The 25,534-nt window shown below is 32.3% G+C and overlaps 2 protein-coding genes across 11 annotated transcripts; both read right to left on the bottom strand.

Annotated features, from left to right (window-relative positions):
- Positions 1 to 749: 749 nt before the first annotated feature.
- Positions 750 to 8,935, bottom strand: LOC145325750 (zinc finger TRAF-type-containing protein 1-like). 10 transcript variants are annotated; one of them, XR_013881570.1, is made up of 8 exons: positions 8,802 to 8,935; positions 8,206 to 8,262; positions 7,740 to 7,811; positions 7,063 to 7,140; positions 5,182 to 5,253; positions 4,512 to 4,661; positions 4,006 to 4,030; positions 750 to 2,548 (listed from the first exon to the last, which is right to left on the bottom strand). XR_013881570.1 is itself a non-coding variant. In XM_080168689.1 (6 exons), the coding sequence occupies exons 1-6, from the start codon at positions 8,815 to 8,817 to the stop codon at positions 4,597 to 4,599; spliced, it is 360 nt and encodes a 119-aa protein (XP_080024815.1). In that variant the 5' UTR covers positions 8,818 to 8,935; the 3' UTR covers positions 750 to 4,596. The 10 variants fall into 10 exon arrangements, 1 of the variants encoding a protein (XP_080024815.1); XR_013881572.1 differs by having other exon boundaries at positions 750 to 1,699; XR_013881574.1 differs by having other exon boundaries at positions 750 to 901.
- A 233-nt stretch (positions 8,936 to 9,168) lies between these two features.
- On the bottom strand, positions 9,169 to 23,562 carry LOC145325554 (ankyrin repeat domain-containing protein 61-like). The gene is made up of 4 exons (XM_080168529.1): positions 23,417 to 23,562; positions 18,385 to 18,441; positions 13,530 to 13,680; positions 9,169 to 9,340 (listed from the first exon to the last, which is right to left on the bottom strand). The coding sequence occupies exons 1-4, from the start codon at positions 23,502 to 23,504 to the stop codon at positions 9,169 to 9,171; spliced, it is 468 nt and encodes a 155-aa protein (XP_080024655.1). The 5' UTR covers positions 23,505 to 23,562.
- Between the last annotated feature and the right edge of the window lie 1,972 nt (positions 23,563 to 25,534).

Here is a 25,534-nt window from a genome sequence, read left to right as displayed (position 1 = left end):
AAACATTTAGGGGTTGGGAGGGGGGTTCACAGTTAATTCCTCGGACGATGTGGTCGACAAAATTTGTAGAGGTTTGAAAGGCTTATTAATTTTTATGCTAACTTGTGAAAACACGTTTAACGCCTATGAAATATTATTATTATATATTGCTCCTGAGATAAGAATTACAACATCTCAGAGACGAAAACTAATCCACTGCCGATTCTGTTTATTGCCTGAATAACTTTTGTTACATATGAGAACTCATACACCCCCCCCCCCCCGTTCTTTGTTACATTGTGTACTTTTAATTTAAGTAATGCGCATCAATATCAATTGGTATGTAGGAATAGTCATTTATTGAATTATACACAGCTTTCCTCGGATGTTAAAATGAAAAAATAAAACCATTTTTTTAACCCTGAGGGCAAAAGGCCCGCGCTAAACTGGTATGAATTTTGTAATTTTCACTTTTATATTCGTGGGAAATTGTCTGTAATTCGAGGCTATACACGATTTTTCAGTGCCAGTTCTAATCCAGCGGATATAAATCGGTTTTTTTAAGTGTACACTGTACAACCCTAGGTATAATATAAAAGCTTCATAAAATCAGGCCTAGCTATTCTAACAATCGATTCTAAAAAAAAATCACGAAACCTTAGGAAGATTCGCGATGCCAATATTTACGACTAGAGCTTTCAAGTGTGCGGGCAAACCAAACTATAGAAAAGTAACAAAATTTATTAATAAAAACTATGAATAAACCCACATTTATCACTGTAAATTTATTACTGCAAATTTATAAATCTCTCCAAAACACAACTACATTAAAACGATACAACATTTTGAAATCACATTAATAAAAAGAACTGAAATTTTGAAATGTTTTTCATGAACACTGCTCAAATTATATAGCATAAAACTAAGGGTAATAAAGTTATACTTTTCAGCTGGCTAAATTAACGATAATCCCCTTCCACCACGATACCCTCCTACTGGATGAACGAACTGACCAAAAAAAGCCAAATCCATTGTTAAATTATTCCAGAATTCCCCCAACTCTAAACATCCTTGTACAACAACAACAACAAAAAAGATAATACTTAACGACCTTATTAAAAAAATAACCTTTTTAACCCCAAGACATTTTGCTCAATTAACATTTTAAAAAGTTTACATAATCATATTTTTTTGGAATCGATAACTAATTAGAATTTTGATCTTTACATAAATTATTTACGCACATGATAAGTACAATGGAAGACAAAAGTTTCGCTAATCCTACCCCAGAAACAGTCCAACCCCCCTCAAAAAATTTTACCCCGGGGGGAAATTTTGGGGGGGATAAACAAATTTTACCCCTGCCAACAGATTTCAGGGGGGGTAATTACCCCCCACAAGCAAATTTTACCCCCGGGGTAAAAATTTTTTGGGGGGGGGGGTGTAAAAAAATTTGCGGCGCGCTTCGCGCGCCATTTTACCCCCCCCCAAAATAAAAAGCTTGGACGCCCCTGATCCAGGGGTATGGTTATTTAAATTTTAGCCAGCTGCGAGTATTACTTTATTCGAGTACATAAAAATCTGGGGCAAAATCCAAGTAATTATACATCGATTACAAAAGTGTTCTAATGTATTGGGCTGATAATAAAAAATCCAACTATTTTTACAAAAAATATAATAACAAGTCACGGGGGATTACTTTGGTCAAATTTACTTCTATCTAAAGTGGCAGAAATCCAGGTATTTTAATCATGTAATGCTTTGGATTAATAGGAAGGGGGGGGGGGTTCTGTGCCCCTAAGAACTTTAGGGAATATCACAAAAAATATTAAAAATCATACATAATTGAAATAACTGAATATATGTTTATATAAAAATTCAAAATAATTATAACAGAGAACTTATTTGTAATTTAAGGAAAACAATGGTAGACTAGAACTTTTATACATTTGACAATCAAAATTTGAGAATAACTATCTATTTATATGGTATATCTATCCTGTACCAAAAATTCTCGCTAACCGCTAATTTACAATATAGCTATTTATAGGTAAGTTTTTTTTGAATATTTTAGGGGAGGGTACCACCAACGTTTAAAGATTCCATCACCCCTAGAAAATTCCTGGAAAATTCTAAACTAAAATTGAATAGGGGGGGGGGGGGTGTCGACTACCTTCACCCCCTAACCACCAAAAGTGCCCCTAGAGGCCTATACGGACGTAGCCGCTAGTGTTTTATGAAAGAACACTTTTTTTAGATACTTGCGGCTACGCATTTAGAGGCACTAAAGATGGAGGGGAAGTGACCCTCGACCCCCTGTTTTCAATTAAAGCTTTAGAAAAAAAGTAAACAACTTTTTGTTAGGGTTAATTTTTTATGGGAGGGAAGAGATACCATTACCAAAAACAATTAAAAAAAACTTTCCTTGATCTATAAGAAGCTTCACTGTAATATAGAACTGTAAGCGGTTAGCGAGATTCTTCGCTACAGACAAAAAATGTCAAAGGTTAAACATAACATTTTTTAAATGTGGTTTAAGTATTAATAACAAAATATATCTTTTCAATAACTTAAACAAGGAAGACAACATCCATAAGTAGCAAAGCACAAAAAAATGTAATGAAGAAAATAGAAAATTAAAGAAGGAAAGAAAATCACCTTACATACGATAACAGAAAGAGGGACCAAAAGCAAATTACATACTGGAAATTCAGCTGTCTATCTTAAATGTCATCTTAGAAAGCTGGCGGACGTACAGACAATTCGAATTATAGAGTAGCTTCGCTACTTTGTGATATAATCATTTGAAAATTGTAACTTTTAAATAAACAAGAAAAATATAATTTAAAGTTCTTACAAAACTTTAAGAAAACACTTGAAACTAAAATAATTAGAATGTAAGAATTTAATCTTCATTTCTTTTAGATTTTAATTTGTTAGATGTATGTTCTTTCATTATATAGTTTGAGTAGCAAGTTCAATTGTTTACATTAGTGTACAAAAAAGATTCTAACACTATATAATAGACGATTGCCCTTTTCCAGTATGGCTTTGAAACCGATTAATAACCGCTGGATTAGAAACGATTCTCAGCTATAATGAAAAATCATGTATAGCATCGTATAAAAGACAATTTTCGACTAATATTAGAATAAAAATCGTATAGCAAAGCTGTCTATAATACGATGCGATAAGTAACTATTAGGTATAGTATTAAATTCTATTTTACAGAAATTTTTTTTTATCTTAAACTCGACAACGCATTTCATGATTTTTAGACAAAACTTGGTTTAAAACTTTTTTCTCTCATAAAACTGAGATAATACTATTTTTCCCCGTTTATTTGTATATATTTAATCTTGAATAAAAAATCGTTGGCAAAGATTGAAGAAAATTATATGCATTAAAATCAAGAAGGCAAAGTCGATGACTATTCCTGCAAAAAACATAGAGGTAGGTGGAAAAATGTTACAGCGACTTTAAAATACTGTTACTTAGCAATGGATGGACGGACGGACATGGCATAATTATGTAGAGTAGCCACACTTGTAAATAAGGCTAGGCGGACATATAATAATTAAAAAGATTGTACATTTTACATAGGACTAATGTATAAGTAAATATGCTTAAAATTGTTTTTTTTATTCTAGAAAATATGAAGCTAAACTTAATTGAAGTCTTTAGTGATGGTTAGAATCTCCTCCCATGTATGTACAAATTCCTTATTAAGCAGATAACGAAAAATATTTTAAACTTTAGAAAAAATCTACAAAAACCTATTTCCAGTATGGCCGCAAAACCGATTAATATCCTCTGGATCAGAAACAATTCTCAGCCATACTGAAAAAAACATTTCTAATATCGTATAAAAGACAATTTTCCACGAATATTAAAATAAAAACAATTATTCAAGTTTTGTTAGGCCGGGACTTCAGCTCATCAGAGCTAAAAAATGATGAATTTTATAATTTTTCATTTTAATATCCGCGGGAAACTGTCTATAAAAAGATGAGATAAATAACTTACCAATCACAATACTCCTGAGCTGGACCTTTAAATCGTTTTAGAGGTGCACTGAATCGGGGCGATTCAGAGGTGAACCGGAGGTGCGCTGATGGTGCGCCACAGCCACTGCTATAAAACATGGATCTTTAAAAGGTTTTCGGCGTGATGTTGCTAGATTGCTGGCGACACTCAATAACATATCCATAGGATATATGCCGGTACAGTTTTATAACTTATGCCAGGTCAGTACGGTGTTTTATATAAAACAATATATAATTTATTTTAAAAATAACTATAAAAATGTTTTCACAATAGTTTTGCAATAAAATATTAAACTAATTAAAAAAAATATTTATTTATTTAATATGGTTCACCCCGGTTTGGCGCGGCAATGCCACTCGTTAAGTGCCATTGCCGCGCTGGTACCGCGCAACTGGCCGCGCTGATTCGCCCATGCCATTTTGATTTAAAGATTGATATTAATAATCCGATGGTGTGCTGAACTGAATCGCCCCGATTCAGCGCACCTCTAAACGATACAGCTCTGATGTATGTACATTAAAATTTAAGATGGTACATATGTAAATTTTTACTGTGTTTAATTTAATTGTATTATGAAGCAGAAGCTTTCATTTGTGAGATTATTCTTTCTACAGCTCGGTTTCTTATCTGGGTGTCTGAAATAATTAGATTTTAACAACAATAATTTTTTTTATGAAAACTTATGACCTATTGGAATGAAAATAGGAACTCCTCGGAACCTTTAAAAATCATTTTGATACTTTTAGCAAGACTAGGGAAGATGAAGTGCATTTCAGAAAACTGATTTCAAGCATAATTAAGTTACAAGTTTACCACCAAACGGCCAATTAATCATCATGCTGTTTTGTGAAAAAAAAGCCAGCTAAATTAATCACAAATTGCATACATCACAAGAATGCAATTTTCAAGTCTTGATATTTCTTAACTACATGGTAGAAAATTGAAATTCTTTTAAAATATGCCCTATAAATGTAGTTTAAACCATTGAACAGGAAAAAAATTGCAGTTTACTAAATTCAAATATAAATGCATTTCGTGCAACTACCCCATTAAATATACCTAATAATTTCTTAAATCATAAATACTGCCTTTAGTATTTAGTAAATATTGGAGGGAAACATGGCTGTAGATCAATTCAAATTTAAAAATACTGACCTAGAGGTACTCTACACTCTGGACAGGTATCTATCTGTGGATTACTGAAACATTCTCCACATAACAGGTGACCTAAAAAATTATAATAATTGTTGTTCTATCATCTTTTTCAGGGAAGCTTTGTCTTTTCTTTCCATCAACAGACAGGCAGACAAACAAAATCCTTAAAAAATTTGGCTAGCCATGTGTTGACATTGTATAGATTTTTACCAGAGATCTTAAGGGATAAGACAACAAAGATAAATACTATTGAAGAAATTGTAGAAAACTATGTTTGTATTTAAGTTTACAAAGAGACACAATAGCTAAAAGTACAGGGATCATAAGGGATAAGACAATCCTTTTACTAAAGTAACAGGATATCTGTTTGTTTGTACCGAAAGATCTCGCTAACCGCTGAACTGATCGGGTTCTCCTTAGCAGGGTTAATTCTCATAGGTCCAGGGAAGGTTTATAACTATTTTTGGAGAGGATTTAAATTATTGGCTTGATCCAACCAATCAAGATTTAATGAAGGTACTCAAAGTTTTGGGAATAGTCCTTTTCGTGGCAACGCCCCTTAAGGGGCAATTCGTCGTATTTTTAAATGGCTTTTTATAGATTATTTTAGGTTAGGTTATATTGGGTTAGGTGATTGCCCCCGCAGGGGCTAGAAATAGGAGAAAAGCTACTGTGAAAATACGAAGAATCGCCCCATAAGGTGCGTTGCCACGAAAGGGACTATACCCAAAGTTTTTTATCCAACCATTAAGATTGTGCTTGATTGTAGAAGTCGCATTTAAAATAAGAAAATTATGAAATTCAACCGTCTCAGAAAATAAAAACACATTCCCTCCATATAATATTTATGTTCTTTAGAGCCTTACACATTTACTGACTAAGTTAGTTAAAAGGTAGCTGCTCATTGTTTAGGAGAATATTGTTTTCCCCAAAATGCTTTTTAGACTGACGACCAGATGGACCTTTTCCTTTTTCAAATTATTTAAATTTTTTTTTTGAAATAAAGAAAAAAAACTCAAAAGAGTAATTCTGACACTTAAAACACACTTAAATATTTCATGCTATTTCTTTTCCTCGTAAAAAACATTTCTTACAAAACAAAATATATTTTATTTTGATTTACAATCTGACGTTTTTCGTCATTATTTTAAGAATTAACATCTTATAAAGGTACTAGCGGCTACGCCCCTAGAGGCCTCTAGGGACATGTAAAATTATTTTTTTTCAATCTATTTTAAAATCAGGTAGGTATTTACCAAAAATATTTTTATGCCGCTAGATGGTGTTAATCATGTCCGCAGGGCGTCGTTTTTTTTATTTTTTTATTTGTCGATTTCTCTGGGGAGGGTGGTGGTACCCTCCCAAAAAATAGTTATAAACCTTCCCGGGACGTATGATAAGCTACCCTGTTAAAGAGAACCTAATATAATAACAGATCATACAACAAATATGATATTATACCTTCAGTACACTGCATAACATGTCCATCGGGCACATCCCAACAGATCATACAACAAATATGATATTATACCTTCAGTACACTGCATAACATGTCCCTCGGGCATATCCCAACAGATCATACAACAAATATGATATTATACCTTCAGTGCACTGCATAACATGTCCCTCTGGCATATCCCAACAGATCATACAACAAATATGATATTATACCTTCAGTACACTGCATAACATGTCCCTCGGGCATATCCCAACAGATCATACAACAAATATGATATTATACCTTCAGTACACTGCATAACATGTCCCTCGGGCACATCCCAACAGATCATACAACAAATATGATATTATACCTTCAGTACACTGCATAACATGTCCCTCGGGCACATCCCAACAGATCATACAACAAATATGATATTATACCTTCAGTACACTGCATAACATGTCCCTCGGGCACGTCCCAACAGATCATACAACAAATATCTCCGCTCCATTCCAAACCTAAACGAAATTGAATTAGTCAGGGATCTTAAGGGATAAGACGTTTTAGGACGTTAGATGAAAATTGATGTACACTGTATATCCCCAATGATGATAAACAAAATATCCATTCTGTAAATTATATTCATTGGTTAAAAAGTTCATTACCCCCCCCCCTGGAATTTTTTTTTATACAGTATGGTAATAATAATATATAGTACAAAGTAGAATGATATCTGTCCGTCCGTCCGTCTGTCCCTTAAGATCTCGGTAACCACTGGACCGATTATATTCTACCTACTCTTTAGGGAATATACCTACTGGTCCTGTGGTGGTTTTAGGCTATTTCTTTAAAATGTGGTGGTTGTTTTTTTTTTTAATTACCTCTTGGGGCAAAGCCACTAGAGGCGAGTGGCGAAGCCGCTAGTGTATAATATAAATTAGAACGAAATCTGTCCGACCCGCGAACCGATTGGGATCTACTATTCAGAGAATATAGCCTCTGTTCTTGCGGTGGTTTAAAGCTTCAGAGCCAAATACTAAGATATTGTGGATATAAATATTTGGGTACCAGTGTAATTTTTGGTCCAATGTCCCCTCCATCCCCGTTATTTACTGACCTGAACTAGTTTGTGCAGGGTTCGAACTTGACTCAACTTGGACACTCAAATTATTTATCTGTCGGCCTAGTTCTAAATAAGAATATTTTTTATCGCAGCTTTTATAATACATTATAGACAGCTTTCTGCAGATATTAAAGTAAAAACTTATAAGATTAAAATCCGTTTTGTTAGCCCCGAGGGGCAGAAGGTCCGGGCTAATACTACTGGTATTAATTTTAAGATTATTTTATTAATATTCGTGGAAACTTGTATGTAATACGATGCTATACATGATTTTTTAGTATTGCTGAAAACCAGAAAAGTATAAATGTCGGAGCTATAAAAAAAATTAAAGCATCCCAAGACTACTAAAATAGCTTAAAACTATTCTGGGACTGATACAAAGATTCCTTGCATAGCGAGGTATTAAGAGACAAGCAAAAAAACTTAGTTTTTCATAATGTTTTAATTCTTTTAAAAATACCTTGAAGTTGATATTCTAAACCATGAACCAAAGATCTGGCTTTATCTGCTTCATTTTCTACAAATTTTATTTTATTCAAATCCCCATGCTGGTCAACCAATCAATAAACCCTTTGATTGGGTTGAGTTGCGTTTGGCCAAGGAATTCCTACAGACGCCCTAAATACAAGCAACCCTTTAATTGCATGACCTTTGTCTGGAAGTCCTTACTCTGCATAGTTGTTAGATGGACCGGTTTTGAATCAAGACATTCTCCCTATACTGTAATTATTAACGCACATCTGACATTTACCTTTGACGTGGTGTTTTGCCAAGATCCGAACTAATCACCTACCCGACCACGAGAGCGTAAGGGCTATGGTTAAGTCACAGTCGCGGGTTATATTGATAAATACCCAATCTATATCACGCATCGTATTGAAAAGCTGAAAAAAAAGACTGAAAATAGCCTAAAACTATCCCAAGCAGTAAATATAAAACTAAATGTGTCCGGGACATATATGAAGCTTCCTTTAAAGCAGAACTCAATCGGTTCAACAGCTAATCTTCAGACAAAAAAAACTTACTGCTTTATATTATGTTGATTTGAATAAAAACCTAGATTATTAAGCATACTATGGGCTGTGTCTAAATTTCTTTTTAAAACAGTCTGAACATTTTTCAAAATCCATTAATACAAATTCATTAGGTATAGATTCCAGAGGAACATAAACTTTTGTCTTAAATCCTTTATATAAGTAACAGGATTTACGTAAGTCTGTACCAAGGGATCTCGCTTACCACTGAACCGATATGGTTCTCCTTTACAATGTAGCTTCTTATAGCACCTGGGATTGTTTATAATTGTCTTGGGGAAGGGTATCAAAAGAAATCGACCTAAGAGTAAAATGGCCGCACACAAATTTTCTTTAATTGTTGTTATAAAACTAAAAAAATTAAGGGGGTCGAATGTAACAACTTTTGTTTAATATATTTGACTTAAAGGTTCTGAAAGGTGATAATGGATTTTTTCCTGAACGTTGATTAATGACTGTTGTTGCTGTTTTGCAGTTGTGGCGGTTGCAAGTTGACCGTTACGGCGGGCTGACTCAATTTCACGTTGCTTCGCCTCCTTTTTCACCCTCTCCTTGCGGTTACTAAATATAAATATTACATGGAATTTCAGAAGCATCAATGGGGAAAAATGTATTTTTTTTCCAGAATGGCTTCGAAACCGATTAATATCCGCTGGCTTAGGACTGGTTCTTAGCCATACTGTAAAATTACGTATAGCATAAATCATAAAATTAATACCAGTTGTGTTAGTCCGGGCCTTTGGCTCCTCGGGGCTAACAGTACTGGTTTTTCATTTCAAAGTCCACGGAAAGCTGTCTACAATACGATGCAATGAATAACTTTTATCTGTCTTACCATGTAAAAATAAAAAAAATAAAGGTTTTGTATTACTTTAATGCTTAAAAGTAGCCAAAAGAAGTTGAGTCCATTTAAAAAATCATATTCGGTGCCTAAATTAAATTGCGCCTAATCTTACTAGAAATCTCAATTTCATTTTAACAAAGATGGCAACATTCATGAAAGCAAAGCTCTGAAATGGTAAGACAAATGACACTTGTAGAGTGTCGGAACTGAATAAGCAGAATTTAAATATATAAGTTTAAACAAAATTTTAAGTAAATTTGTTGTAAAACTGTTTAATTCAGGATACAATTTCAGGAGAAACGAACAATTTTAGGACTAGATTATAAGCTTCGCTTGTAAAATTGTACTATATTGTCATAAGAATCAGTATTCTAAAAATCAGATGAATAGGATTAGTATAGAAAAGCTTCGCTTTTAAAAATTAGGAGAATGAAATATGAAAATCATTTGTCAAACAGGTGTGCGGAAAGGTCAACTTGTTAATGTTGAGACTTAATGATATTTATAGGTTGCTGCACTTAAGGACTAATCGCATCATATTATATACAGCTTTCCGCGAATATTAAATGAAAAATTAAAATCAAAACTAGTTTTGTTAGACCTGAGGGCCGACGACCCAAGCTAACATAATTGTTTTAATACGATGCTATACATGATTTTTTAGTATGGCTGAGCCGGTTCTTATCCAACGGATATTAAACGATTTTGAGGCCATACTGGAAAAACGTTTCCATCATGTAACGAACGTTAAATGTAAAATCCTTTGGTTTTTTCTCAAAAGAATGAATCATTTTCATATAAAATATAGGTAGATATTATAGACTAGAGTTAAACTTGATAAAATAATCTTGCTATTGGCTAGGTTTATTCAATGTTTATTTACTTTCTTTTAGTTATCTGAATTCTGACTATTAACCCAATCTTCCATTATCTTCTCCCTGACGATTTCTTTTTAAAAAATATTTTAGGATCTTAATATTTTTTATTTCAAATTATCGTCCTGAAAGGGTTAAAATGTTTAGTCAACTGTTAAATTTTAGTTCAATGTCTGACTACATTATGCACGTATCGCTAGTATCAAATTATTTTAAAACTAAGTTTTCTTTTATTTTTACGATATTATAAATTTAAATTTTCTGTTTTATGGATAGAAATTTAATACTTCAATATAATTCAAATAGCAACATGAAATAAAAATAATGAATTCTATTTTCATACAGTAAAATAATGGGTCTTATTGTTCTGGTCAATGAGAGTTTATTACGGATTATTGGAGCACTATGAGTTTTAAACATTTATCGCTTGGAAAACTTGAGCTCATATATAGACATTTATTTCCTATATAGATCTGTCATGGATCTTGATGCAATAAAGTAGGCTGTTTTGTAAATGTTAAAAATTGGAAGATTTCATTAAACAAAAGTTCCTGCAAATATAGGTATTAAATCAAAGTATCTTTATTTTTTTTTATTGGAAAACAAATATGATTAATTCCTTAATAGATGTGTCAACAATAGTTGCAATCACTCTCAGGGATCTTAAGGGATAAGGCAATGGCTGATAAATTGATTAATATCCACAATGATTTTACAAAATTGTTGTTGAAACATTTGGACACCCAATTTAATGGACCAACCAATCAACATTTCATAAAAGTCCCAAAAATTGTTGAGCCAACGAATAAGAAAACGTTATCATAAAACTTTGGAGACTAGTGTAAATTTCAACCCAATGTCTCTCCTAATATATTAAACCTAATTTTAGACTACATTACTTTTCTTTTATCTTGTTTGGTAAACATAACTTGTATTGGTATACAAGCTTCTGTGCAGTAATAGAGTTTACTTAGATTAGAAAGTAATTGAGTTAACTTAGAATTTGTAGGGTTAAATAAGAAAGTAATTGGTTTAACTTAGAATGTGCAGGGTTAGATTTGAAAGTAGTTAAGTTAACTTAGAATTTGTAGGGAAAGTAATTGAGTTAACTTAGAATGTGCAGAGTCAAATTAGAATATAATAGAGTTAGCTTAGAATGAGCAGGGTTAGATTAGAAAGTAATTGAGTTATTTTAGAATGTGCATTGTTGGATTAGAGAATAATTGAGTTAAATTAGAATATGCAGGGTAATATCACAGAGTAATTGAGTTAACTTAGAATGTGCAAGCTTAGATTGAGAGTGCTTGAGGTAAACATAGAATGTGTAAGGTTGGATTAGAGAGTAATTGAGTTAGCGTAGAATGTGCAGGGTTAGATAGGAGAGTAAAGGAATTAACTTAGAATGCGCAGGGTTAGATTATAAAGTAATTGAGTTAACTTAGAATTTGCAGGGTTAAACTATAAAGTAATTGAGTTAAGGCATGGTCTATAAGCTGGAGTTACATTAAAGGATTGTGTCTTTTTAACCCTATACACTAAAAAAATAACTTCACAATCATGAAGTTTTTTTAAATATTACATATAGTATATTACTTATTTTTCACTTTCAATCATATCCAAAACAAGGAAAAAGAAAAGACATGTGTAATAATAAAATTGGGTCATCTTGTTGATAGTAATCATTCACATTGGAGTATGTGGAATATTAGAAAACTACAATTTTATGAATAATTTATTTATAACAAGAACCAAATAAATAGGAAATAATTGCTAAAATTGAAATATTTCTTCATATCTTAATTTAAATAGTACAACTTTATATAATAATAGGTAATTAAACATTACATGTAACTTTAAAAAAAATTAATAAAAAACTAACCCCAACTGGCCTAACCCTGTGGGGGACTAAACCAGGTAGGGAAGGCACATTGGGCTGTTTATTACACTAGTCTTCAAAGTTTTACAATAACGTTTTCTTATTCGTTTGCTTAATAACCTCTTAGACTTTTATTGGTTGGTTCATTTAGTTTAGTGTCCCTACGTTTCAACCACTAAATGAAATCTACAGAAGGGGTGATTTTGTGTATTATTATTAGGGATGTACATCAATTTATCGGCCATTGTCTTATCCCTAAAACACACCATTCCAGTAGATTTTAATCAGAGATAAAAAAAGGGGAGGTTCTTTCAAAATATGAAAATATGCATGGAGCAAAAAACACTTTTCTGACTGTACACAATATTGTACACAGGGATCTACACGGATAAGAAAATGGCAAATAAATTGATGTACATCCTTATAATAATACACAAAACAACCCTTTCTGAAAACTACAATTAAGGATTGAAACCTTTGAACACTCATCTTAACAAACCAATCAATCAATATTCAATAACAGTCCCCAAAGTTTTAAATAAGAATTATAAAACTTTGGGGACTTTTAATATAAACAGCCCAATGTCCCCTCCCTCCCTCCCTGCAATATTGTGCATCTTAACTTTTTAGTATTCATAACTAATACAGACTATGTCTATATTAATTTCTTTCATATGCCCTAGTTTCATATGTATCTTATTATCTAATATATACAGAAATTACTTGAATACAGTATTGATTTAATATGTCTAATTATTTTAGAAATCAATAATCGAAAAGTAAATAACAAAATGTACCTAATAAAAATAGCAAAATAAACTCATTATGTTGAAAATAAGCATACTCACTTTCTGGTAATAATTATACATAGATCTGCTACGCTTTCTATGTTGTAAGTAACTATTATCAGATATTTGAATTTCATGCTAAGTTGAAACCTATACGACAATTCTAACATTCTTAAATTATCAGAGCTATGTTACCAACTCTAAATGAAAAATTAAAATACATCATATTTAGATAATGTGAGAGCTCTAACCCTGCGTTGCTCTCCTAAACCTTACCTACCCTAAGATAAACATTAAAAATGTGTCTATCAAAAAGATAGTCCGTGGTCCTTTTTCAGTTTTAAGGAAAAATCACCAGATGACTGACCTGATTGCCAGCTGTATGGCCAGGATGCATCCCTGTCTGTTCTCCAGCTTGCTGGCCAGCCTCAGCGCTGTCTCGCCCCGGCCGTTCTTGAGATTTGTATTGGCACCGGAGTTGAGAAGGACTATCATGCACTGGTAGCAACCATTCTCAACTAAATTAAAAAAAAACATTATATCAAGTAGACAGACGTAAAATTAGAGTCTTACAGAAAATTCTTCCGTTACCCCTGCGGCGGTGAGCATTATCCTGTAGGTCTACGTAGTATCCAATACAACCTAACCTTACCTGACCTAATTTGGCCTAAGGTAATAAACAAAAAATAAAATAAATTTTTCATAGAATTCAGATATGCAATCGTTTTTTTTTTGTAGACCTCTTATTTTTTAAGTAATTTAAGTTTAAAAAAAAAAATTAAGTCGATTTTAAGGTACTAAAATGCAACAAAAAAAAGAAAGAAAATGGCCATTACGAACAAAAATAGTAAAATCTTTAATTTGACACCTTACTTTTTCAATTCTGTCAGGTAATTATTGAAAAAATCGATTTTTTTAAACCCACGAGAATAAAAACTCTGAACTTAATTTTATCATTTCACAAGTAAAAAAAATATGGGTTCATATATACCTTTAGAATCAGAAAAATATTACGAATCCATTGTAAGCAAAATTGAAAAAAAAGTTTACAATATAGTATATAAACTACAATAAAAGGAATTATATGAAAATATCATAATATATTGTACAGGCAACGTCTTAATTCTTGAATTGAGTATAAAAATGGGAAGGGGGTAAAGAGGGGGTAAAGAGGGGGTAAAAAAGGGAAGACGATAGTGTTGCCTGAACAAAAAATATAATTGGCCATTTGTTTATTTTTATATTTTTTTACTTTTTTTTCAATTTTGCTTACAATGGATTCGTAATATTTTTCTGATTCTAAAGGTATATATGCACCCATGTTTTTTATGTCTGTTTGAGAAAATATTTAGGTCTAAAGTTTTTATTAAACCGAGGTTAAAAAAATAGATTTTTTCAATAATTACTCAACAGAATTTTAAAAGTAAGGTGTCAAATTAAAGATCTTACTATTTTTGTTCTTACTGGCCATTTTCTTCTTTTATTTTGTTGCGTTTTAGTACCTTAAAACCGACTTAATTATTTTTAAAAAAAACTTAAATTACTTTAAAAATAAGAGGTCTACAAAAAAACCGAGGTATTTTCCTCTTAGTATTATTTTTAGCGATTTCGAAAATTTGAGTACCCCCCCCCCCCCCCGACAACAAAATAATAATTTAAGTAAACTATTATTAGGTTGGACTGGAGGAAGGGAGGGAGGGTATGTAAGGCGAGACACGAGCCTTGCCTTGCCTCCTTAGTCAACCATGCCAACCAGTTTAGGATCTCAGTCCCTCGCTACAAGGCATTCTGTAGTCGACTAACAAACAGCTTCAAGCTTTCAGTCTATTTATATACAGAATTCTTACTGTATTGTTTACCCCTTTCCCCTCCCATCTGACCAACAACCCCCTTATCCCCGCCCCCTTTATGTTCTCCCTCTCATCATGTGAGTGTCCGCGTACTTTTACTGTATTGTTTACCCCTTTCCTCTCCCATCTGAACAACAACCCCCTTTTCCCAGTCCCCTTTATGTTCTCCCTCTCGTCCGCGTATTTTTAGCAAGAACAATTTTGTTTGTGGGTTGCGTAGCAATATTTAAAAGAAATAGCCTAACCTAAAATAGTTTTTAGAAATTTAGAAAATTAAAGTACCCCCGACAACGAACATCTGTGGCCGCAGCGCTCGGCTCCCTAGCCTATAACCTAACCTAACCTAACCTAAAATAGTTTTTTGAAATTTAGAAAATTAAAGTACCCCAGACAACGAACATCCGTGGCCGCAGCGCTCGGCTCCCTAGCCTATAACCTAACCTAACCTAACCTAAAATAGTTTTTTGAAATTTAGAAAATTAAAGTACCCCAGACAACGAACATCCGTGGCCGCAGCGCTCGGCTCCCTAGCCTATAACCTAACCTAAAATAGTTTTTTGAAATTTAGAAAATTAAAGTACCCCAGACAACAAACATCCGTGGCCGCAGCGCTCGGCTCCCTAGCCTATAACCTAACCTAACCTAACCTAACCTAACCTAAAATAGTTTTTGAAATTTAGAAAATTAGAGTACCCCGACATCAAGTTGTGGACACGGGAAAAAGGCAAGCTTCAATTTAATTCAATAACGTGTCCGTGCTGTGTGGGGAAGCCGAGCGAAGCAATCTTTTCCTCCTCCCGCAGACTATCCAGACTGTCGGGGGGGGGGGGGGGGGGGGGGGCTACTCAAATTTTCAAATTGATAAAAATTTTTGTAACAGGATAACGCCAAAACCGATTGCATATCTGAATTCTATGAAAAATTTTACATCTACTACTTACTAAAAGAACCGGCTAGCTATAAAAAAAAAGTTGATACACCTTCTTTCAAATTAATTAATTGTGCTCAACCGCCAAAAATATTGTTTGGTCTGACAGTCAAAGGACAAGTATAACCAATCAGAGAGAGATAGGACAATGTCTGCTTATTACACTAGTCCCCAAAGTTTTATAATAAAGTTTTCTAATTCGTAAGGGTAACAACAAGTTAAGTGTTTAAACGTTTTAACAATTAACTTTAATCTACAGAAAAGGTAATTTTGAGTATTATCATTGGGGATCTACATCATTTAATCGGCCATTGTCTTATCCCTTTAAATCCCTGATAACCAATTCTAATTGAGGTGAACTCGAAACTGCCATCTGGCAGAAGCTTTACAAATTGTACAAAAGCCGTGGCAACGATTTTACAGTATAGATGTTTGACCTGGCAGCTACCTGGATCCCCCTGTTTGGGACCTTTTTCGTCTGCTAGCCAATTACTTCCTGTTCTTTTGTAGCGTCTTGGCTGTGTTTATATTCCCGACTTTATTGGTTGATTTTCAAAGAACAATTTAGAGTCGGCACAAGGTCCTCGGGAAGGGAACATACAGTTATTTAACCCCTTCCCCCTCTAATGTTTTACTCTAATGTGGCAACTCATTTTATGCTTCGCTACTACCAGAATTAATAATCCTTGTTTCATCAAAACAATAAAATTAAAATTCCAATTAATGAAAACTACTAAGAGGAACATTAAAACTTGAAAAGTATTTGCGTTTTAAAACTTTAAGTTTCTTGGGAAAAGTAAAAACATAAAGTTTAAATTGTAAGTGTAATTCTAGGCAGTGCTCGACAGCCGTGCATTTTTAACATTTGGCAGCTACAAATTTTTAAAATGGCTGCAGTGTCCTTAAAAATGGATCAGCGGTAAAATTCAAGCTTGTAGCAACGACCAGCTGTCATATTTGGCAGCTTTGTGTGTTGATTAACAAAAATAATGCTGCACGGATGTAGCTGCGGATATAGGAAGGGGGATATTAGGCTGTTTATTACACTAGTCCCCAAAGTTTTATAATAACGTTTTCTTATTCGTTGGCCCAACAACTTTTGGGACTTATATTGGATTTTGATTGGTTGGTTCATTAATTTGAGTGTCCAAACGTTTCATCCACTAATTGTATTCTACAGAGGGGTAATTTTGTGTATCATCATTGTGTGTATATCAATTTGTTGTCCATTGTCTCATCCTTTTCGATACCTGCTACGAATAAATATAAAAAGGCTTATTTCATCAAAGTTTTGGCGGCTGGTAGGCAAGTAATAAACAGCTAATATGGCTTTCATAAAAGCGCGGATAGGCCTCCAGGTACCGGAGCTCCAGGCCTCCAGGTGGTCTCTGTACAGGTAAAAATTAAAAATAAGATTTTTTTGAAGAGTTAGAAGTTAACTTATAAAACAAAATATACTTCTTTTTTATTGTTATTCACATATTTGAAGAAAAAACATACATATTTTGTCTCATAAGCTGACATCTAACTCTTTAAAAAAAAAAAATTTTTTCATTTTTACCTGTAGAGAGACAACCTGGAGGCCTGGAGCTCCGGAACCTGGAGGTCTATCCAAAAAATCTTAAATCTGGGGGAAATTCATCATATAAGAATGATTTTATCCCTAATAACCTATCCTCTCAGTCCAAAGACAAAGCCTATAATCACTGTTTACGCAAAAGTGTCAGAACTTCCCCCCCCCCCTTTGTTAATGTTTGTGCTCATTTAAGAGAAACTAAACAGAAATTTGCAATTTTGACACAATTGAGGAAAGATCATGAAAGATAAATCTTTTTCCCAAGACAACGCCAAAAAAATGTACCTAAATGTTTTAATAGTTATTTCTCGCATCGTATTATAAACGGCTTTCCGCGGATATAGAATGTACAATTATAAGATTAAAACCAGTTTTTTAGCCCCTAGGTGCCGTAGGCACGGGCTAAAAAAACTGGTTTTATTCTTATGATTGTACATTTTTATATTCGTAGAAAGCTGGATATAATACGATGCTAGACATAGTTTTTTCGTATGGATAAGAACCGGTTCCTATCCACCGGATTCGAATGAATACGAGAAAAGTAATTTTGAAGCATATGCATTAAATATTTATGGCGTCATTTTCACTGTCAAATCTAAGAAACAAAAAGGGTTTTATCATCGGTCTTTAATCGGTGGGGGTACAGCTATTGAACCCTAAAAAGATTAGTTTTCATAAAAAAATTTATTTCTTTTAGAAATTAAAAAAATTACTCTTATATCTCGTGACACACAGACAAATCTTTTAGAGGCCATTGTTTTGGAAGGCAAAAAAAATGACTAAAAGGCATTAGGTACAAAAATAAATCATTAAGGAAAAAGTACAAACCATATGTTTTTTTCAAAAATCTTTAAAATATTCGACTTACTTGCTAGATGTAGAAGTGTACTTCTTGATTCTCCACTAGTCAAATTTACATCTCCACCTAATAAACACAACAAGGATGACAACATCCATAAGTAGCAAAGCACAAAAAATCGTCGATTGGAATACGTACAGGTAGATTTAAAAGGTTTTTACTAAAATCAAGAATAGATTTATTGGATAAAATAAACATGAAACCTTGTTTTATTTTGCATGATGACGATGGTCAAAGTAAATTATATTAAAGATGCTCATAACAATGGGAAAAATTATTTTGATACAGATATCCCATAAAAGTTTGAAAATTGCATCAAAATAAACAAAGATATGGGGAAATATGTAAAGCATATAAAAATAGCCAAAAACCTGATAAAAGGCAGTCTGGCCGTCATGGTTGTTTTATTAAAACGACAAAAAATTTAATTTTTAAATCCTTAACTTAAAAAATTTGGAAAATCGGACCATATACACTGAAGATATGGAAAAAAGTGTGAAATATATAAAAATAGCCTAAAACCTGCTAAAAAGGCAATCTGGCCGTCATGGTTATTTTGTTTAAAAGACGGGAAATTTAATTTTGATATATATAACTGAAAAATTTTGAAAATCGGACTATAAACACTGAAGATATGGAGAAAAATGTTAAATATATAAAAAAAACAGTCTAAAACCTGCTAAAAAGGCAGTCTGGCCGTCATGGTTATTTTCTTTAAAAGACGGAAAATTTAATTTTGATATCTATAACTGAAAAAATTTTGAAAATCGGACCATAAACACTGAAGATATGGAGAAAAATGTGAAAAATATAAAAATAGCCTAAAACCTGCTGAAAAGGCAGTCTGGCCTTCATGGTTGTTCCTTTAAACGACGGGAAATTTAATTTTGATATCTGTAACTGAAAAAATTTTGAAAATCGGACCATAAACACTGAAGATATGGAGAAAAATGTGAAAAATATAAAAATAGCCTAAAACCTGCAAAAAATTGGTCCGAACGCCAATGATGTTTTATAGTCAATTGTGCTCCTTAATGATGGGAATGTTGTCAAAAAATTTCAGCATTCTATCTTTTATAGGAGCTGAGTAAATCCCATTTCCCCCATAGCGTTACGGACTGACGGACTGACGGACTGACTGACGGACGGACGGACGGACAAAGTGAATTATAGAGTAGCTTCGCTACTAAAAAGTGTATATAGAAGATTTTTAAAGGCGAAGCTTTCTGCATTCTTGAGGTATTTTTGTGTCTACAAGCAAGCGTAGCAACAGTACAATCATAACATGAAGTCTGGCCGTCCTTTTTTAAAAACACCTTCATGATATTCATGATATCTCATGATAGCATCTCTTTAGAATGTCTTACATGGAAACGAGGAGTTCAAAAAAGAAATCTACAATGATATTCAAAAACAACAACTATTGTACAGGGTATAAGCGTACCATCTCATAAAAATTGTCTTGACGAGACGAGGGGATAAGAAGAAATTTAGTTATAGAAAATTATAGGAAATCAAAAGTTTAATGTTTATAAAAAGACAAAAAAATAAAATAGACAAAAAATATTTCTCTTGATACAAGAGATAATATAGGGTCTTTTCGTGAAAATTTCCATAGCTAAGAAAATACAGAATTAAATGGCGTATCTAGATCAATGTTTTAATAAAACAAACAAAATAATAAACAAACTCCAAAAATTGGGAGAAACATGGATAACAATGTACATACAGGCAAAGGTAATGAATTTATAAATAATTGTGGACCTTAAAGACTTTTGGAAGCTACAATCTTAATATAAAAGCAAGAAAAGGTTCTAAAGGGTCATTCAAGAGAAATGATTTTTAAAAAACTTAATTATGCATAGAAAATAAAACAATTATGTAAAATCCTTTATATATTTGGAAAACCTATTATGGGATATTATGTTTTAAATATTTAAAAATGATTATTTCAAAAAATTATGCCCTAAAAACCGTTTTTTCCAAAGGCCTTTTTTTCGAAGATTTATGGATTTAAGGGGTGTTAAAAAAATACACACATTTTTTAAATTTGTATTTCGTGGCTTGTGTTAATAGTAGAAAAATGTTATGCATATCTTTAGAATCGTCATAAGCTCTAGTTTTTGAAAATATAAGACCCGTTTTTGTGCTATTTGTAGTTTAGGAGCTACGTTGAAAAATGTGAGAAAAAGGATGAAAAGTTTTAAGTAATTAGAACATTTTACCACGTAGCTCCTATACTATACGTAGCACAGGAATGGTTCTTATATATTAAGAAACTAGAGCCTATGACGATTCTAACTATATGCATAACATTTTTCTACTATTAACACAAGCTGCGCTATTTGAATTGAAAAAATGTGCGCATTTTTTTACAACCTTTCAATCAATAAATCTTTGAAAAAAAGGCCTTTGGAAAAACCGGTTTTTTGGGCATAATTTGTTGAAATAATCATTTTTAATTATTTGAAACATAAATGTCCCATAATATGTTTTCCAAATATATAAAGGATTTTACATAATTGTTTTATTTTCTATGCATAATTAAGTTTTTTAAAAAAATCATTTCTCTTAAATGACCCTGTAGAATTGATAAAGACATATAATACTTTGTGGTTATAGCTTAGAGTCGCCGCTGCATTAACTGCAAACAAAATATCCACCAAAATTCTAATCAAAAAAAAGCATAAAAAGGCTTAAAGTAGGATTTCACACCATTCAATTATACTTATAGCGTAGCTTTTAGAATAGTCGAAGATGATATAATGTTTCCACGGCTAACCAAAAAAAAAATGATAATATTCAATCCAAGGTTAAAAAAAACTCGCAGCCTATAATACGAAAGAACTATCTAAAAAGTTTGGAAATTGCTACTTATGTACGTACAATACAAAAAAGAGTACCTAGCTCATAGCTGTGATACTAGAAAAAAAACACTAGAAACAAAGCCAGCTTTCATTGTTTATTTATTTATTTTGAGTGGGTGTTAGGGTTTCAATTAACAGGAAACTTAACTAGAAATCAATTGGCGCATTTTCCCATTAATGTAAACAAATCCTATTTATCCTTAGCCTCGGATAGCCTATGTGATCTTATTTTGATTATCTCTGAACTAAATCTTGTTAAAGATAAGCATGATTATATGGTCAAACACCCAAAACCCTTTAATTACACGACCTTTGTCTGGAAGTCCTAAATGTGCCTGTTTGGGCCAATACATTCCCCCTTCTACTGATTTAACGCGCCTGACTCAGCAGCAGTAGGAACCATTATTAATGTCTTTAGTTATGACGCAGTCTTGGGCCAAGATTTGAACCTATTACCTGCCCGACAACGAGCGGATGCGCTAAGTGTTACGCCAATGATAAAGTTGCATACTTATAACATTGAAAAGTCATTATAGTTGGCTATCATACCTAATAAATTAGAAGTTTTAAAAAAAAAATTAATTTTTGTATCAAATGATACCTACATTTTGTAGAAAGGCAGGGTATATGTAGTATAATTCAAATAAATGGGATAATGTATGAATCAATGTTTACATTAAACATTGGGGAAAATCAAGGTCGCAAAAACTAACAATTATATATATCGGGGATTTCTAAAAACAAGTAAGAAGTTGGAAAGAAAATTTATTTATCGTATTAAAGATTGATTACCGCGGATATTTAAATGAAAAATTATAAGATTAAAAACAGTTTTGTTAGCCCCGAGGGACCGAAAACTCTAAAAACAAAACTATTATTAATTTTATGATTTTTATTTCAATATTCGTGGAAAATTGACTGTAAATGGTTTTAAGTATGGCTTAGTATTTGTTCTAATCCAACGGATATAAATCGGTTTCGAAGCCATACAGGAAAAGAAATATAAACGCCGCTATACCAATATAGGGCATATAGGTTGTTTGTATATTTTTATTTACAAACTCAATGTTAAGAAAATAAATATAAAGAAAGCGGTTGAAAAGTCAACCAAGAAAAATAATATAAATATTAAATACGTACCGAAAAAAAATTGTAAGTAATAGAAAGATATTCAGGAAAGTTAGGAAATGGCAATTTTTGCAAACTGTTTCTGTGTGTCAAAATAGTATTTTTCGGTTTCCATGATATTGAAAATGGACACAAACAATCTGGAAAGAAATGTAGTATTGATGCTTTTTTTCTTTTTGGGTTATGTTAAGTATGGAGTAGAAGATTAATATTTGAAAATTAGGTGAATGTATTTGCTTTGTTCAATTTAAAGGTATTTTGTTTCCTTCATATCGCCTTTAGGCCACAAATTAACCTTTTAACACAATCATATTTCCTTACTTAGAGCTTTATAGCAGCGATTTTACTGCGATATGTTTTATATAGTGATGGCAATTCGTCGAATTTTTGGGCCGGATTCGGATTCCGGATTCTTTAAAAAATCCGTCAAAAAAAGTGGCGGATTCCGGATTCTAGCAGTATTTTAAAAGGCTTAAAAAAAATAAGTGCTACATATGTCCTAAAAATTAATGTTCTTGGTGTTCTCTATAATTCACTTCCGAGAATCGAACCAGATTTTAAAAAATTTTACATGTAATGATGATAATCTTTGACTTCAAAAAGCGAGAGTTGAAAGAAAAAACTCAAGACGCTAATTTTAGCATACCAATTAAGAATCCGGAATCCGCTATTAAAAAACGGATTCCGGATCCGGATTCGGATTCCAAAATTTGCCCAAAAATTGGGCGGATTCCGGATCCCGGATTCCGGATTGCCAACCATCGTTTTATTTTATAAAAAAAGATTTAAGGAGGCCGGGGCGATAAAGCAATCCTATCATATAAAGAAGTAAGCTTATTTTGCCAATGTCTAAAGCTTAAGATTTCAATGCGGTAACCGATTGAGTCATTCTTTGCATATGTCCCGAGCCGGTCTAAGGCTATATTTAAGTTGGGATTGTTTTAGGTTATTTTTCTACCCACCTTCTTTCCTTCTTTTCTTCAATTAAAAAACTCCTGGATACTAAGGGGGCAGCTACTAGCATTGGATATAAAAAGTAACTTTACCTGCTAAAAGATATTCTTTCAACGTCTTAACGTCATCGTTTTGAAGGGCTTCTAACACTGACTTAGTAGTAGAAGTTTCGTTACTCATTTTTAACGATTTTATTATTTTCTGAAAATATACATATGTATTGTAGAATGTTTATGATAATTTTATACAGTTTTATGCTTTTTGCAATCTACACTACCTAATGAGTTTTACTAAATAATTGGATGATTTTTTGTAAATGTTTTAGAAGATTTTTTCAACATATCTAAATTTGAACAGCTACATTATTTAGGTTTTCTGCATTAGGATGAGATTTCATGGCGTTTATTAAGAATATTAGTATAGATTCTTTTTCTGTAATTTTTTCTATAAGACACAGTTGGCATTTATTAGAACCAGGATCAAAGGTTGGCTGCACAGAAAGGACCCTGTACTATGCTAACATATAAATATCATATAAAACAGTATTAAAAACTGAGCCTTGCTCTTAGCATCTTGGATGTGGGGGGATTTGTTTTAAAAGGAGAGGGGAATTAAAGTGGCATATATGCATAGCGATGCATTAGGGAGATGTAAAACCATTTATAAAGAGTGAAAGTAGGCCTTCTTAATTTCAATAGGGGTATTTCATTGCCCTCTTCTCAGCCCCGAGCTATATGCCACGCCAGCAGCCTAAATTTAATTAATTGAATAAATCTAAAATTAAAATAGCTAAAACTAACCAAACTGTAGAATTTAATAGGTTAAGTGGCTATCGAAGTCCTAATTGACAAACAAAACATTGTAAAAGAATAAACTTAAATGAGAGGCGCAGGATTTAAAAGATTAATTTCACAGTAATCATAATTTTCAGCAATAATTGTCCGTAAATTCCTAAAATTATTGAAAATTTGGAGTTAATAAAAATACATATATATATATTTTTTAGTTTTTTAAAATTCGTTCATAAACGAAGCGCTGTATATTAATAAATATAGCACACTTAAGAATATACAAACGGACGTACAATGTTATTAATAAAGAAGCTGCGCTACTTACAAATCAATACAAAAATAACTAAAATTCTATTTATATTTGACAAATTTTGTTGTGTTTATGTGACTATATGTCTGCTTTACGCAGTTACAACTGTCTGCTTTCTCAATGTAAACAACTTTCCCTATTTGTAGTTATTCTTCTCCTGGCAATTTTTCCCGCTGTGAATGTAGGTTTTTAAGTTTTGACCTCTAAATGTTTAAATTTTCCTTTACAAAAATACTCAAAACAGTTATCAATAAGTTTTAAAAAAGCACAAATGCATAACATTCAATTAGTAAAATGTAAACTATTTCTTGTAAAATGTAAAAGTCCAATTGAATAGGGGAGAAATGGCACAAAAGTTTTCTTCCAACAGCCCGGAACTTTCCCTTATCACGGAAAATGTCGTCTTTTATATAATTAAAATTTTTATTGGAACTTTTTTGTAAACAAGACTGTGGAAAATTAAATATTATGTGAAATAATAATATGTAGTATAATTATTTTGAATCAAGGATAACAGCATAAAAAAAACATAGAATGATAGTGAAAAAATCAGATTTTTTACGGTCATAAAAAAAGTAAGAAAAAGAAAGAAGTAGAATAGAAGCTATTAAGAATTATAAAAAAAATCACGAAACACTCATCAAAAATATTTATTTGCCTTTTGTTGCATAACCAATCCCAATGACCTTGATTCTAGCACATTTATTGCATCGTATTATAGACAGCTTTCCACAGATAGCAAAACTGAAAAGTTCTAGGATTTATTAAGTGGGGTCAAATAAGATCTTCTCATACAGATATTACTTAGTAGAGGGATAACTGTAGTTAAAGGAACATACTCAAATTATTACTTGTGAGTTGGCAAAAGGGGTAATTGCACGAAATGCATTTAAACTTGAATTTAGTGAACTGCATATGTTTTCCTGTTCAATGGTATAAACTACATTTGATTCTTATGAGCTTTTCTTTCTGTAGCTCATATAGTACCAAAGCTGAGCAAAATATCCAAAGGCAGCATTAACAATTTAGATAAAAACTTTTGGTTAAAATTTAAATAACATAAAAAAATTAAGAACAGCTATTTTTAGAAGACAAGTTTAAAGAATTTT

The sequence above is a fragment of the Acartia tonsa genome, chromosome 8 (assembly GCF_053477335.1).
Source record: "Acartia tonsa isolate MP-2025a chromosome 8, ASM5347733v1, whole genome shotgun sequence".
In the NCBI taxonomy this organism is placed as follows: domain Eukaryota; kingdom Metazoa; phylum Arthropoda; class Copepoda; order Calanoida; family Acartiidae; genus Acartia; species Acartia tonsa.
Note: the sequence above shows the minus strand (reverse complement) of the source record. Positions and strands in the feature narration are given on the sequence as shown.